Here is a 16854-nt window from a genome sequence, read left to right on the forward strand (position 1 = left end):
CTTGGCTATACGAAAATACTATATTCGTCCTTCAAAAATAGAAACTTTGACAATAATACGGGATCTAATACATAATTAGTAAAATAAAAAATGAGATAAGAAGAACTTGTTGAAGTATTATTAGTAAAAAAATGATTCCATTTCATTAGAGAGAAAGATTTCCTAACTTAAAAAGTTTCTAATTTAAAGGGATAAAACAAAATAGAAATAGGTTGTATTTTAAATGACAAGGAGAGTAATATTTTTTACTACTTATTTTTCGTTTCTCATGTGTTACCGTTACAATCTTTCATTCATATAATTCTTTCACATTTTCTTCTTTTTTTTCTTTCTGAAAAATATAAGTTATTAGGTAAGAGATAGGATGAAACTTTATAATTGTCTTAAACTAAAAAGAAATAGATAAACAAAAAAATTTTATATTATTATTTTCTTACGAATTTTCCTTTCTTATATACACTTTATATTTTCGATTTTTATTTGTAATTTATGCTAAATATAATTTTATTTATAATATTAATTTTGTTAAATGACGTAATTGTGTATATATTAACGGTAAGAAATAGGGAGTCTCATTATCCACAAATCCACTCTTAAAGACCGAACCACCGAACCCTACCAAATTAGGGCTTTTAGATCTAGTTTTTTATGGATAAGATATAGAAATTTATAAATTATTTTCGCCTTCATCATAAGCCTATTTTAATTCATCCGAAAGTAAATAAGTCATACTAACATGTTACGAAGATTTAACTTCGTTCCAGAATATATTACTTCATTCTAGTAGGTTTTTACTTCATTCCAGTAGGTTTTTACTTCATTCCAGCACGTAAATGTGGTTTCGCAGTCGCATGCCGTTCTTTCTCTCTACAATATCTATCACCACCGCCATGGCGCTAATATGGTTTAATAAACACATGGAATAATGGAATAAATTATTGGAATGAAGTATGTGTAGAAGCATTTGAAGTCCTACTGGAATGAAGTAAAAATCTTATCCAATGAAGTAAAAATCTTATCAAATGAAGTAATAACGTTTCTGAATGAAGTAATAAACTCACTTGAAAAAATTGCATTTTTAAATGTTAATCAAGCAAAAACCCACGTCAATGAATTTGAATGAAGCATATGTTGAATCATTTCAATACTTACTGGAAACAAGTAAAAACATGTTGTAGTTTCAAGGTATTACGTACAGAATGAAGTAATAAACCTATACAATGAAGTAAAATGGGCTAGTAATGAAGACGAAAAAATTTTCACAGCAGCACATCTCATCAAAAAAACTAGATCTAGTGGCCCAGATTTGGTCTCTAGTTCGGTCTTTAAAATTGGTTCGACATTGATCACAACTCAAGAAATAGGAGTATATCTTTATCACTTATAAATAAATAACACAATTTTATTAATAGTTTTTTATTAGTCTGCTGGACTAATTTGAAACCCGAATATTTAGTGTTAGTGCGTGTTTGATAAGTTAGTAATATCAAGATAGAGAATTATATATCGACATTTCTAATTGTTTGATATCATAGTTAAACTTAACTCAAAGCCCAATATAAGACAAGAGCCCTACCCAGTCTTACCAAAATTATAACTTTAACTATGTTTATGTAACCCACCAATTTGTTAAATTAAGCCATATTATATAAAATACTTTACAAATTTAGATAATTTCTTTTCAATCAAACAACAACAAAAAAATCATATATTTGCATATCCTTGACATGGAACCTGTATTTCTTATATTATTTTATATATCTTCTCAAATCCCATTTTTTTAATCAAACGAGTCCTTTAAGATTGTTCCCGATAAAATACTAGTTCGATTAGCATGAATCTAAACAGGATTGATTCAAAACCAGCTAAACTAATAAAATAATTGTACTTAATAGTTGTAACCTAATTAGTCCGTTGGACTAACCCGAACTCGAATATTAATGGTTGGGATAGTAAATTTATAACACAATAAAAAACTAGCTCGATCAGCCTGAAACTCAAGCAGGATTGTACCAAAATTCTCTAAACTATCCTGATTGACATTTCTGAAATAGGGAATTTGTATGTTAACTTAGAAAAGCAACGGGTGTTCATTGTCATTTTAAATTGCAACATAACACTACATTTTCAATTCAGAGTTGATGATGTTGCAAAAGTCTTACTCCTACAAACTTGCATAGTAGAGCAATTTTTTCCCTACCCTATTTTCTCATGGTTTGCATATAAATGACAAAATTTGTTTGGTTTGTTTTCAAAGTACTTCAATGAGGCCCAAGAATAAAGCAGAAAGTCCGCCCTTGGCTCCTAGGGCATCCAATTTATACTGTTCGGCCTTCTGTTTAGCCTAAATTTAGGGCCAATTGATTATAAATTTAATTATTCATCGAATATATGTCATTAATCAATTATAATTAATTTAAATTAATTAATGTTTTGAAAATTAGATAATTTAATCAATGATTCATTATTTCAATTTATAGAAAATTTTTACGCATAAGGTCATTTTTATTCTTTACAATTATTATTTACGCACCAATCAACATCTTGAAAAGTGTATCTTGAAACCCAAGCCATGAAATTAACATCCAGACCATATAACTAAACGAGCCCTAAATGTACATATATTCCATCAAGGAAGAGCGAACTACTTAGTAAACATTTTGCAGAGAGTACATAAGCAAAATACAGAAGAAAATTAAGATGGATTGAGAGGAAGTCCATTGAAATCCCAAATATCAAAATCCCACAAAACATCACCATATAAAGCATCATAGGCCTCGACCTCCCAAAATGGGATCCAACTGGTGGCCCATGGCATCTCCTCATACACCCCACTCCACCACTCCTCCTCCACCTCCTTCCGCTCCTCCTCCTCCGCCTTCTCCACCGCCACTTGTTTCGTGTCGCTCGCCGCCACGCCTTTGCTCTTTTTCCTACTCACTTTCTTATTAACCTCATCACATTTCCCATCATTGCCGCTTTGCCTCTTCATTTTTAATCATAGGTGTTTCCTAATTATTATTCGATATATTAAATTCCCTTAATTTGTATTCATATATATATAGCTGAAAAATGGGAGAGTGGCGGTTTAATATTGGAGCTTGATGTTGTGTGATGCTACGTGGCAGGACTCTCTTGGGGGTTGTATGTTTTTTCCACCGCTAAACTTCGATTTTTCATTTTCTGTTTCCACTTCAAACTTTAAACTCAATTATTAAGTTTGTTTAAAGCTGACCACCAAAAATATTTTATTTATAAACCTAACACAAAATATTTTTACATGTTTATTAATCATTACTAATTTTATATCCACACTTTATTCGTACGTATCACTCATTATTACGTTTCTTATTAAACTGATTTACCAATATGTCAGTAAAATAATAAAAATTAAATAATTAAGATAAACCAAAAAATTTAGAATTAACACGTATGCATATTTATTACTCCTACGGTACTTATATACCCATTAACCGAAATCAGTTACGTTCTTATATTAAAGAAATATGATTTTAACTATTTTAAAAAATTGAAATCAGGCCACAGGTTTACACACTATGTGCAACGCCCTTAAATAAGTAATTACATATGTTAACTTACAAGTCACATGAAAACATAATTTATACTATCTTCATTTAAAAAAATACTCCATTCAGTATTCTTTATATTTCTTAAATCTTGTGCCTATAATAAGAGTAACTCCAATTGTGTGATGGATTATCATTTTTCACTAATTAAAACATTTTTTCTTTGTGAACGACGGAGGTAGTGCATCATAGAAATGTTTGGTGTGAGATAGTAATGCAAACACGTATCTGCTGTGCATGCAGCTATATGTTGTTGGAGTAAGAAAAGGTTGGAGGAAAACAAAACTCAAATAAAAATAATATCTAGTTGACGCTATTACGTTTTATTTATAATAAACCATAGAAACTTGTGTACGAAACATCCAACTCTAGAAATTATTTGCCAAAACATTCTTCACGCTGAAGTATTCTCAATCGGTGGTATATGTTGGAAATTTGGTTTTAATAAAGAGGCTGCAATCTCAAAATTCTCCAATTTTAAATGATGCCCTTAGAGCGCTCTCAATGCTCTCCCTAAAAACTCCCTTATTTCTCCCTAACTCCTGCCACATCAGCACCAAAATTTATCCCCAGTTTTTAGCCAACTTTTAGCCAACTGCTCCAATGGTTTCTCCCTTATTTCTCTCTAACTCAACATTTCATTTTTACATCATCATTTTTAATATTATTTAATTTTCCCTACAAATGTGTTTAATAAATAGATTTATAAATGAACAATTCGTCGTTGTATTAATCATTGGAAAATATAATACAACGAGAAAAAAAAAACTACAAATAAAAAACCATAAAAAACAAGGATTTAAAAAACTAAGAGGGAGGAGCGTCCGGCGAGAGGCCCATCTTGATCTTCATATTTTGGATGGTCGACCAGAGGGACTGCTTCTCTTCTGGGGTTCCGCCGCCGGTGAAGTACAGCGTGTACAACTGCGCCAGAGTGGCGGCATTGGAAGAGAACGTGGCTTGTTGTAAGAACGGGGATTCCGACTGGGCATCTGACGATGTGCCCTTCCCCTTCGCCTTCTTCGCTCCCACAGGGCGCTCGTGCGGACCATCCTCAGACAAGTCGATGGGGATCGCGCTGCCCTCACTCTCCGCACCGCTAAGTCGCGAGCGCACCGATTTCCCGTGCAGCGCGCTGTGCATCTCCGTCCGGAATTTGGGGAGATCCTTCAGCCTATCATAGATTTTCCAATACTTGAAGCCCTTCGACTGGCCACTATACATCTGGATGGCCTCATCTCGGAATTTTTCAGGAATTTTTCCTATTTGAACTCATAATTTTGAAGATTGAATATAGAAGATTGTGTGTGATGAATGGAGGAGGAGGAGGAATTATATATAGGGGAGTAAAAATAGCCGTTGGGTATTAAAAAAAATGCTGAAAAAACGCCGAACGCGCCCTACAGTGGCCGGCGTATTCTCGGCGATAAATCGGCGTTAAAACGGGAACCGGCGTTAATTCGGTAGAATTAACGCCGGAAAAACGCCGACTGAACCCCATTGCCAGCGAAAACTCGGCGATAACCGGCGTTTTAACGCCGGTTTTTATCGCCGATGCATTGGGAGTGCTCTTAGGATTAATATATTAGATAGATGTTACTTCAAAATTTTGACACCAAAATGGAAACAAGACAGGGCATCATGCAATGTCAAGGCATGGTTCGCAAATATGAAAAATTCATGCCATGCGTATCACGTAGGGTTCGTAACGCCAAGACCCGAACGCGCTCAATACTGTTACCCGTGGTACGAATATGGAAAGTTTGAGCCACGAACGTGCAATGCTAGGGCCGATATACTCTACTTTGTTTTTGAAATTCAACTTTGTATTTCGGACAGATCACTCTCACAAGCCTTGAATCGAAACTAGACTCTATAAGAATAGTATTTCCACTGCATTTTTTGTTGTCTTGATTTTTCTGGAAAATTGTAATTAAGCTCTTCACACTTGAGTGCATGTTATATATAAATATTTATTTGCAAAAAAGAAAATGACAAAAAAAGAAAACTTGGAGAATCGAAGATAATTCTTTTTTAAACTTTACTGCGCGCCTAATCTTTCACAAATTTTTACTTGACATTCGCCAACTCATTGACATTTATTCCTTTTTTGTTTGTGAGATTATTCACTTTAATGCTTTGACCCTACTTTCATTTTTTTTCTTTTTTGAACTTTATTCTCACAATCGAATCTCTCTCAGTCTTCTTTTTTATCATACTATTAATTAATATCCTAATAGAGCCATGAACGAAAGTCAGACATTCCAATCTTACCAAATATGTTTCCACAAACGATCATGATAATCCAATAAATATATATGTTTCCACCAAATATGTTTTCTCCACGCCACGCCTCTTTTATTCTCGAGCTCCAATAAATACATGTAGAGGCATGATAGTTATTGCCTCATCTCTTTTATTCTCGAGCTCCAAATACTCGAGTCCATTTCTAATATGGTATCAGAGCGGGTCCAAGTCGATGATAGATTTTATCTCTTTATCTCTTCTCTTGCCTATCCATATGATAGAAGTCTGATGTGTCAATTCGACTCACACGTGAGGGGGGAGTGTGTTAACGCTGATAAGTGAACAATTTCTAATAGTGACTTTTGGTTCATTGTCAGATCTAGGATTTCGGGCTATGTGTTGGCCTTTTATCACCTATCACTCTTTGAGAAATTCGATAAAAGTGTATAGCCCTATGTATATTCGAAATTGAGTCTTTAAGAAATGTTGCAGATTTTAATTTTATCTTTTGTTGTAACCGTTTATTAGTTGTGTGACTGGCCATGTCACGTTGCTCCGAATAATATTGATCTCAGTTATACATTAAATCTGCGAGTTTGATTGTGACACATATGTATTTATAGCATGTCACATACCTTTTCAAACTTATCTCGTTCATTGTAATTCAATTAATTGTAGTAATGTGGCACGCCGCGGTGGCTCCAGCCCAGCGGTTATTCGTTTAAATATCGATTTCTTTTAATCAGACAAGAAATTAAAATATGCATATACTATATACGTCGTGATATTAACGACAATTGATAAATTAAATAGATGTATAAAAAAATTTATATACTTTGTATACTAGTAGTAGTACTTTGGGATCCATTCCTTCCCTTTTTAATTTCCTCTACCCTTTTTCACTATTTAGCCACAACAATATTTAATTTCCTTTGCCCTTTTTCACTCGTTAAATTAGCCACGTTAATTTCAAAGAAGTCAATTGCATCATCATATTCGTACACCCAATTTTGGAGTAATCCCATTCAAATTTGGCTTGTTTTCTATTCTATCTTGTTGAACAGTATACGAACTCAAACATTCCGTATCATCTTCTGTTTTCTATCAATTCGAAGTAACATTCCAAACTAATTCAATTTATTTTAAAAGAAATTAATGATCTAAAGTAAAACATGTTACAAAAAATCAAATACACACGTTTAATTCACCCTAACAATTAATTTCACTAAAATGAATAAGTAGGGTTAGTTTTGGAAATATAGATAAGAGGTTGCGAGTGCCATTCCACAATTCCATTTACAGCTTATAGCAGCCCTCCATTTCCGATCAGCTTCATTATATTCTCATTAGCGATAATGACCGTTACAATTTTGTCCATCTCTTGTTTGAAATTGAACACAACTTGCTTTCATTAAATGAGACACACCAAACTTAAAACACACACACACAGTAAAGTGAATGCCCATGTGGGCTACTAGTACCAAAGTTGAGAATAGTTTCGACCAAAGCTCACATTCTGTCACAGTTTATGGGATCACTGTTCTGTTAAAAAATCAATTGAATGTTATGTAATAGATTAACAGATTATTGGATTATGTAATAGTCAAGTCACACACCAAACATGGACAGCTATTTTATTGCTGTGGTACTCCTATAAGTTTAACAGATTATTGGATTATGTAATAGTCAAGTCAGTTAAAAAATCAATTGAATGTTATGTATCTCGATTATCAGATCAGCGGAGAAGATCGGAGTTATATTTCACATTAAAGTCAAATATTTGTATGGTTTCTGATATACTTAGAAAATTAGTCAATATCAAGTATTTAATTAAGGTAAGCCTTTCTTTGGTTAAATTTTAAATAATTAGTCAATTAAAATCTGCAACATTTCTTACTAAATAAATAACACATGCTTGACTAGATGCCGACTATCCATAATTAATACTGAGGCCCAGCCCAATTGGGCCCACTACCATCATGATTCATGAGTGGGCTTATCCACGCTTCGCGTGCCTACCACGCAAGGCATCATCATATCTTCACCACACGATTAACAAAACCAGGACAAAATATCACAAGATACCCAAAAAAACATGAAATTTTTATAATATTAAAATGTTTTACAAACTCAATTTTGTTGACTACAGAACATCTTGACTCAGCGCCAGCTATATATCCATAATTCTTTATACATATTCCGCCCTACTCAAAATTGACATCAAAACGCACTTCATATTCCCCCCCTTCTCACCTCTCTACTTACAGCATAAGGGGGGCCCAACCCACCTCAACTCGAACAACCCTAAAATTATTTCCTGCTCAATACATACACCACCCCTTTATTTACAGCAAACAACATCCATATATATACACTACTATTACCTAATCATGTTTTGAATGATCATCCACTTAACTTAGCAGATCAAAATCTTGAAAACTCCTAAACCTTATGCCAGGGCAGGGATACTGCAGTTGCGCCTATCCCGGTCCAGGCAGTCGAACCCCTCCACCCTCACGGCCGGGTTGTTCCCAAAATTCGCCCGGACACAGCCCCCCTTGCGGGTAGAGGAGGGGGAAGGGGCCGGGGTTGCGTGTGGGGGGACAGGGGTGCTATGCTCGGCCACGAACCGCGCGTCTTGAATTAGTGGGTTAGATACTCTGCTCGGCGGCGACCCGGAAAAAAATGGGGGCACTGCTTGATCACTACCACAACCACCACCCTGCTAAAGAAATTCAGTACCAAATTTTGATTAGATCAGAGTCATGTGGAGAGATAGATACTTGGTTTAGTGATTAAAGAAACAATTTTTATTTAAGAGGCATAGAATCTGGTATGATGCACTTTTGACATAAAGCAACCTAACAAAGAATTAGAAATATTCCTGATTTGTTGTTTAGCACTAGGTAAGAGATGGATGGATGATGATGTATGTCCTAATTTTTTAAAATTTTCTAGAAATTGGAATTACTTATAATGAAGGGTAAATTAAGAGAAAAGGCGAACCTTTGCTAGGATGATGTCCAGAAGCTCGCTTCCAGCTTTGGAATCAAAAACCTCTTGGTGATGGCTGTCAACAAGGAAAAAAAAAGAAGAAAAATTAGACCACAAAAATGAAATTAAATTAAAAAAAATTAGAAAAATTACCTAGCGTGCCATCTGAGAGGCCTCGGGTAAGACGGGTCGTGAAGAGTGGTGTGGAGCAAGCCGAGCCGCCGCGGCTTAGGGCAGATGACCGTTTCTTTCATCTCCACAGATCTGCAGGCAGCGGCGGCGGCGTTGCCTCTCATCTCCTCGTAGGCAGCAAAGCTGTTTTGGTGGATTGCGTAGCGGTTCATTTCCTACCTTGGAAAACCTGTAAATTACCAAAAATTCGGATCAAGTTAGTTTCAAGCCCATAAATTTGCAGATCTGTGAATAACGGAAATTTTATGACATGAAATGAAACCCAATCAGCCTTCAACACATAAATTTATGACCTGGTCAACGTCGGCTCAAAATTATAAGTCGCCTAACTTTTTGGAGAGATAACAAGTTTGCGGACAAATCGATTTAGCGTTAGGATTTACTACAAAACACAAAGCTATAGTAACAACTTTTTCTGCAGACCTAGCCTACCAGATCTACTTGTTATTTCATAACCTTAACTATAGATATCGGACATGAACCTCAAACCGAGCTTCAGAATCATAAAAAACTCAATTACTTCTAAAGAGGCGGAGGAGGTGAATGTTACCTGAAGAGGCTGTACAAAAATTGCGAGACTCCTTGAGAAGAAACGAAAAAATAAAAGAAAAAAATAAAAATAATGATAATGATAAAAGTGAGCGCTAAATTAAAAAAAAAAAAAAAGATAGAGAGACAAAACAGATAGCAAATGGCAATGGCGAGGAGAAGAGGGGTGAAGGAGTCGTGGGATTATATACAGTGAGTCGAGATGAGATCGATGAAATAAATTATAAATAATAAATACTCCAATTTAATTATATCAGCGCGTGGGCCCGTAGTATTACAATTAAACGCCAATTTATTTAATCTAATGTTGTTTGGTCTATGGATTTTCAGATTTAATATCATATGTATGTTTGCATTTGTCTGGATTATACAATTTCGATTTCTACACCGCTTTAGGAATCTCAAATCCGCCACATATTGGACTTGCCGAAGTAACCTTATTATCTGTCGATATTTCTAAAATACGATGTTGCTTTGGATGTACCAATGCATTAGAGCCTCATATTATGGTATAAAATTATCCCATATAGATTATACTCCTAATAGTGAAAATTGAAATAGGAATAGAAAGATTTTTTTTTTTTTAAATACTTCCGAAGTTTGGGATTATTTTTCAAACCTAGAAATTAGAATTATGCACCCACATGCGATTAGTATGGTAATTTAAATTCATCATAATGATATTTATTTATGCATATTTACTGATTTTATACTTATTTTTCCCTCTTCAATTAGCACCTAATATAAATAGTAGTAGTACTAGTATCAAGACAATGAAACACAGGTCAGTTGTTAAGATGCTTCCTTTTCAATCGATAAGTCGGGAATTCAAGTTATTATTGTCGATTTGTTACGAACTCAATTCCCACATCGGTTGTGAGAACAACCGGTGGGCTTTCATTTAGAGACCAAAGCCCCAAACGGCTCGGAGTGGTGGCCGGGCAACAAACTTATCGTGACCAACGTGGACGTGATCAACGAGAACTCATAGTGGTGGCCTAACAATGAACCAACCGTGACCAATGTGGCCGTGATTAACGAGGATGTTGGTCCTTTAAAGAGGGTTGAATGTTACAGGTTCAATTCTCATATCGGTGGTGAGAACAACTGGTACGTGGTATATAAACTAAATAAGTTTTCTCTCCTAATAGTCTATGTCTTTTGGGATGAGTTTTCCTGTTCGGTCTGTATCATGATTTATCTTTATAAAAAAAATTAGAAATACTAGTATGAAACATTTAACTCATAATATTCATTAGTCTAATTTTATCTCTTTACATATAACTTTGAATTATATATTTTATACTATAATTTAGTTAAATTTATATATGAAAAAAATTAAATTATAAAAACGATTTAAATAAATATAATTGCATAATAAAATAACAACTTAATCACGAGGTGATAAATTTTACTAGTACAATGACAAATATGATTATTAATTTATTGACATCTTATATAATCATAAACTCTAACTGAAAAATTAGTAATCGGTGGATTTCCGCACCCAAATATTGGTAGCGATATTAATTTATTTCTTTTGTCAATTTGAATTGTCTCATTTGTTTTTGAGTACATATATTTATTTATTTATTTTATTCGTTAACAAAAAAACAGTGGGGTAAAAATATGAACCAAAATTTTAACTTCTGAAAATGACGTAACGACTAACGAGTTACAGGCTGTAAAATGAGACACGTGGGGAAGGGTTGCATCGTTTGCTACTTGCTAGTATCACAGACCAACTTTGGGACATAGGTGATTAGGTGGGAATTGCACGCTATTCTTGGAGTAACATTTTTTTAATGTTTATTTTATTCTTTTAAATATTCAAATACAGTCTACTCTAGTATATTTACAAATACTGGAGTACTAGTAGTAGATTAATAATCCTCAAATTGAATATTTTATATTCAAAATTTAAAGTTAATGATAGTACTTCACATAATTTTTTTTTACTGAAGTTATCAATTACTACATGCAAATTTAAATAAGAATGTAAATATCAAATATCCCTCCGTCCACGATTAAGAGCCCCATTTTTAAATGGCACGGATTTTAAGAAATGTTAAGAAAAGTGAGTGAAAGAAAGTTAGTGGAATAAAGGTCCCACTTGTATATATTAGTTTTAAATGATGTGTGAGTGAAATGAGTTAGTGGAATGTGAGGTCTCTTTACCATTTATGGTAATTATGAACCGGGACTCTTATTCGTGAACGGACCAAAATGAAAAAACGAGACTGTTATTCGTGGACGGAGGGAGTATGACACAAAAGATCCATCCATCCCTTTTCAATAATCATATCAGTGGATGATACTAGAATTTAATACTATAAATTAATAAAGTGTGATATAGAAAAAACAATTAGTAGGATATTGTTAATTGTAATCGAACAAATAGGAAAGAGAAAATGAAAAATGAAATTGGACTAAGTTTTATGAATAGGGCAAAATGAAAAATAATGGAGTACAAGTAATTGTAGGATGGATGAAATATATAGTTGTTGGTAGTGTTATAAACAATTAAAAATTGGTACTCCCTCCGTTTCTTCATAGTTGAGGCGGAACTTTTCGGCACGGAGTTTTAGAAATGAATGTTAGGTGTGTTAAATAAATAGATAAAATAGCAAGAGACAGAAAAAGGTAGAGAGAATAAAGTATAAAGTGAATAAAGTAAGAGAGAGTAAAGTAAGAAAGAGAAAAAAGTTACCATATATAGAAATGACTCAACTATGAAGAAACTTCCCGAAATGGAAAAATGACTCAACTATGAAGAAACGGAGGGAGTACTATTAATAAAAAATGCTGCATTTTAGTTGTGTTTTTAGACCATCTCCAAGGCTATGCTAAAATTTAAAATAGGATAGGTTTTTTAGATCCAGGGGAGTGATCAATTGCTAACTCATCATTTAATTGCTAACTACAACTAATTTAAGGCCATAGGATTTTAGAAAACGTGTGGTCTACAATTTGCCACGTGTAATTTTCGTTTTTATTAATAAAATAAAAAAAGATAAAAAAAAACGTCAAATTAGGGTTTTAGATGAAAATGTCACACAATGCTTTGAGAATGTCAACACGATGCTTTAAGAATGTTAACCCATTATTTATATTGACATTCTACATGTATTATATTGACATATTTTATATAGTATGTTGACATTTCTGCTTTACGAAAAAACTGAAATTTTTTTGAATTTTTTTCAAATTTTGACGTCGGAACATATGCATATATGATATCGTTGGAATCCTTATAAAATTATCTTTAATTTGATATATGTTATATAAATTTAAAGTTTTGAGATTTCTTTTAAAAGTTAGTTATAACTAAACATGTAGTTAATTGGCATTAATACCCCTATTGATATTTTATGGAATTAATCCTATGGCTTTATTGACGATTTTTGTTGATCGTATTGATATTTCTTGGTTGATGATCTAGGCCCTTAATTTGAATATCTAATGGCTATTATTTAGTTGTAGTTGGCAATTAGGTATTGAGTTAGCAATATAACACTCCCCTTTAGATCCAATAGTACTAAAAAACCAATCTTATTTTTGGTTTTTGAGAAAAAAAAATACTACCTATTTTAAAATTTATACTAAACCAAAATCTAAAAGTTTTTCAAATTTTGTGAGTAAAAAAGACATAACATAGAAAATATTATTTTAAGTTGGAGTTTAGTGTAAATGGTTGGAGTAAAATCAATATTTAGTATGAGATTTACATCAAAATGAGTTTGAGTTTAGTGGAATGGTTGGAGATGCTCTTAGTCCTCCATTAGAGGGAATGGAATCGCACTGGAATCTGAAGCTGGAGGCAAAGTAAGAAGACGGTGATATGTTGATTTTGCAATATTATTATAGAGTTATTAAAATCAAATTTTAGCTCCTATGAGAGTAATAAAAATGGTTGGCTTATAAATTTCTAAATAATGTTCATGTATCTCCCTTTAATAATTTTGATATGGTGTACCGTTGAGTGATTAATAATACTTTAAAAACCAGATTATTTCGACCTAACTAATTAGGTTAATTTAGATATGTGCACTGTTATTCGATTAGAAATATTTAAACCGACAGCCGACTAAAAATATCCAATCAATTACCAAATAAATGTCCATATATTTAATGTCGTTCGGCATGACTTAATATTTAGTCTCACGATAACTAAGAGCCTAAATATCCTCACCAGTAGAATTTCCGTACTTTCTTTTGTAATGTTTTCATATAATGATATAGTAGATAATATAATCTCCGAACTTAATTTTGGTAATTTTTTGGTATGGAGCCAATTCGCCAAATAGGGAGCCGGGTCCTTTTTCATTTTTTAACTATAATTTACACTAGTATTTTACAAAATTAAATTATTTTAACGTCCTTGTGCTTAAAATTTATATCAATTACTACAACTTTAGGCTTTAGCTACTATCTCCGTACACTATTACTAATATTAAGTACTCTCTCCGTCCCACTGAAGATGACTCACATTTTCTTTTTATTCGTCCCAATTGAAATAATCCATTATTAAATTTGGAAATCCATTTATCTCAATTTTATTTCATCTCTCTTACTTTACTATTTCCACTTAACACACAAAATAAAGTTGCATAAAATCCGCTAAAAAAAGGGGTCATCTTCTTTGGAACCGAGGGAGTACTTATTTAATAGAGGGAACATCTTTTTTGGTCCACGAACTTTGCCAAAGTATCATTTTAAATCCGTGAACTTTGAAAATATTATTTGAGGTCCATCAATTATGGGTTAATATCATTTGAAATACTTTTTTACTATTTCTAAGCTTTTTCTGGACGAAAATACCCTCAATACCTTAAAAGGTATATATTCTTAATAAACTTATCATACATATACTCATATTTTTTATAAATATCTTTACAATATATTTTTAACGAATTTTCTAAATATAATTTGACCTTCAATGTTATCACTTAATTTTGTGACATGCAAGTAGAATTGCTTCTTCAATTTTTTATATTAAAGAATTTTAAAATTGAATAAAAAACTTTCTTTAATAATAAAAAATTAAATAAGGATATTTTCTTGCATGTCGCAAAATTAAGTGTTAATATTGAAGGTTCAATAAAGAACTTTTTTTTAATAATAAAAAATTAAATTATGATATATTCTTGCATGTCACGAAATTAAGTTATAATATTGAAGGTCAAATTATATTTAGAAAATTCATAAAAAATATATAGTAAAGATATTTATAAAAAAATATGAGTATATGATAAGTTTATTAAAAATATATACCCTTAAAGATATTGAGGGTATTTTCGTCTAGAAAAAATGTGGAAATAGTAAAAAAGTACTTCAAATGATATTAACTAATAGTTGATGGACCTCAAATGATATTTCTAAAGTTTACGGACCTAAAATGATACTTTGACAAAATTCATGGACTAAAAAAGATGTTCCCTCTATTTAATATTCATGGTTCCGCTCCTCCGACATGCTACACTATAATGGAATCTCCATACAAGTGTAACTTAATGACATGATATACACATATATTCTCAATAAAATTTTTAAACTATTTTAATACTCAAAATTAGGATAAGAGAATAACAATCCACAAAAATTCTCTTAAGAGCTGCCGCTAATTGCCTAATTTGATTAATGCTACAGCCTACATGGAATGATAAGATTCTCATCTCAATCATAATCAATTACAAACTGATCCAGTTAGACAAATGCATTTATCCAAATTGACAATTATGGCTACATAATAATTCGAAAGGGCTTTATGGCAAACATGATTTTGAAATTTCTACAACTACAAGCACATAAAAACAAGCAAAAGGCATAAAAGAAAACGATAAAGATATAATAACATAGAGTAAAACAAAAGAAAGGTGAAATTCAATTTTAAATGAAAGTGTAATGATTTATCATGCATCTTCTTTCTCACTGCCATCATCTGTAAAAGATTTTGATTTACAGCCGAAAGATTGATTGTATATTGGAGAATGAAAGCATGGGTTGACAGCAGCTGTAATTCACTCCAAAGAATCTTACCTAACAAAAGTGTAAAAAAAAAGATCATATTCTCATATTTGAAATTCTTTTTATTTCCAAATTCAGATTTTTATACCAGGTCAACTCACATCACATTTTGCAACAGAAACTATATGATTCTCTCTGTAAAGATGATAAATGTCTAACGTTTTTAACCCGTCAATTTAATTACAAAGCCCTTTTCTTAATTACAGTTATACAATAACTAATACAACTATTTTCTTAAGAAAATAGGAAATGTTGCGGCTCAAGAGCTTTTAGAGCATCCGCAGCGGTCGCCCTTGCCAACGGACGCCGTCCGTGCTAGCGGCAAGGCGAGCGCTGTCCGCCGTTGCGCGATGTCCGTCCGTGCCAATGACAGGGCAGGCTTACGTGGTGGCACGCGATTGGCCAACGGCATAGCCGTTGGCAATTTTCTTTTTTCTTTTAAAAAAAAATCCGAAATTAAATTAAAACATCGTTTTTAAATAAAAAATTATATATTTTCCCACTTCCCGATAAATTATATCCGTTTTCTACACACTTTAAATTTATTTTTCAATTTTTTTCTCCAAAATTCACATTTTCATCTATAAATACCCTCACTTCAACACAAAAAAATTCTAAGATTTTAATTATGTAATTTTTAATTTTTAGAATTTTAATTATGTATTTTTATTTTTTTCGATTTTAATTATGTAAATTTTATTTTTTAAGATTTAATTATATAATTTTTATATTTTAATGTATTTTTATAGAAATGTTTTTAGTAATTGAAGTATTTAAATTGAATAATAGAATGGTGAGACCCTTCAGCTTGTCCTTGCGAAAGAGCATGAATATGAGTGTTGTGCTCTTGCCTAAGAACATGAAGTAAAAGTGGGTGGGGATGATTTCAGGCACAACTCGAACTCTGGCTCTGTCTTACACTGTGGTGGGCAGCTCGGCCTCACAACTGACGCGGCTCATGTTTAAAGTAAAAAAAAGATCATACTAAGAGAGAAACTTTTTAAATTTATAAATTTATCGAATTCAAGTTTAATGTAATTATATCATTAGAGCTAGCAACGTGAGCTCCAAATTTTTTACCTAAATCCCATAGCACAAAAGCATTATATGTGCTCTTACACCCGCAATCATGGAGCATTAAAGCACCACACAATTAGAGTAGTAATATTTTAAATTTCTTAAGTTGGTGTATAATCGATTTGGATTATGAGGTAGTTAGAATTGCGGTATGTTGCATAACTTTAGAGTCAATAACGAT

General features: G+C 32.6%; 2 protein-coding genes across 3 annotated transcripts; both read right to left on the reverse strand.

Annotated features, from left to right (window-relative positions):
• Window positions 1-2573: 2573 nt before the first annotated feature.
• Window positions 2574-3040, reverse strand: LOC125203234 (uncharacterized). The gene has a single exon (XM_048101546.1). The coding sequence runs from the start codon at window positions 2990-2992 to the stop codon at window positions 2696-2698; it is 297 nt and encodes a 98-aa protein (XP_047957503.1). The 5' UTR covers window positions 2993-3040; the 3' UTR covers window positions 2574-2695.
• A 4876-nt stretch (window positions 3041-7916) lies between these two features.
• Window positions 7917-9731, reverse strand: LOC125208392 (uncharacterized). Of its 2 annotated transcripts, none has more exons than XM_048107998.2 (4): window positions 9571-9731; window positions 8982-9189; window positions 8841-8904; window positions 7917-8556 (listed from the first exon to the last, which is right to left on the reverse strand). In XM_048107998.2, the coding sequence occupies exons 2-4, from the start codon at window positions 9170-9172 to the stop codon at window positions 8284-8286; spliced, it is 528 nt and encodes a 175-aa protein (XP_047963955.1). In that variant the 5' UTR covers window positions 9173-9189; window positions 9571-9731; the 3' UTR covers window positions 7917-8283. The 2 variants fall into 2 exon arrangements, with proteins under 2 accessions (XP_047963955.1, XP_047963954.1); XM_048107997.2 differs by having other exon boundaries at window positions 7917-8559.
• Window positions 9732-16854: the final 7123 nt, after the last annotated feature.

Source organism: Salvia hispanica, chromosome 6 (assembly GCF_029641045.1).
Source record: "Salvia hispanica isolate PSC_SH4W2 chromosome 6, Shi_PSC_v1, whole genome shotgun sequence".
NCBI classification, from domain to species: Eukaryota; Viridiplantae; Streptophyta; class Magnoliopsida; order Lamiales; family Lamiaceae; genus Salvia; species Salvia hispanica.

Coding starts and splice junctions, on each gene's coding strand:
- LOC125208392 (XM_048107997.2), bottom strand. CDS start 9,172: ATGAACCGCTACGCAATCCACCAAAACAGCTTTGCTGCCTACGAGGAG. Junction 8,905..8,981: donor CCTCTCAGATGGCACGCTAG/GTAATTTTTCTA, acceptor CCTTGTTGACAG/CCATCACCAAGAGGTTTTTG. Junction 8,560..8,840: donor TGGACATCATCCTAGCAAAG/GTTCGCCTTTTC, acceptor GAATTTCTTTAG/CAGGGTGGTGGTTGTGGTAG.
- LOC125203234 (XM_048101546.1), bottom strand. CDS start 2,992: ATGAAGAGGCAAAGCGGCAATGATGGGAAATGTGATGAGGTTAATAAG.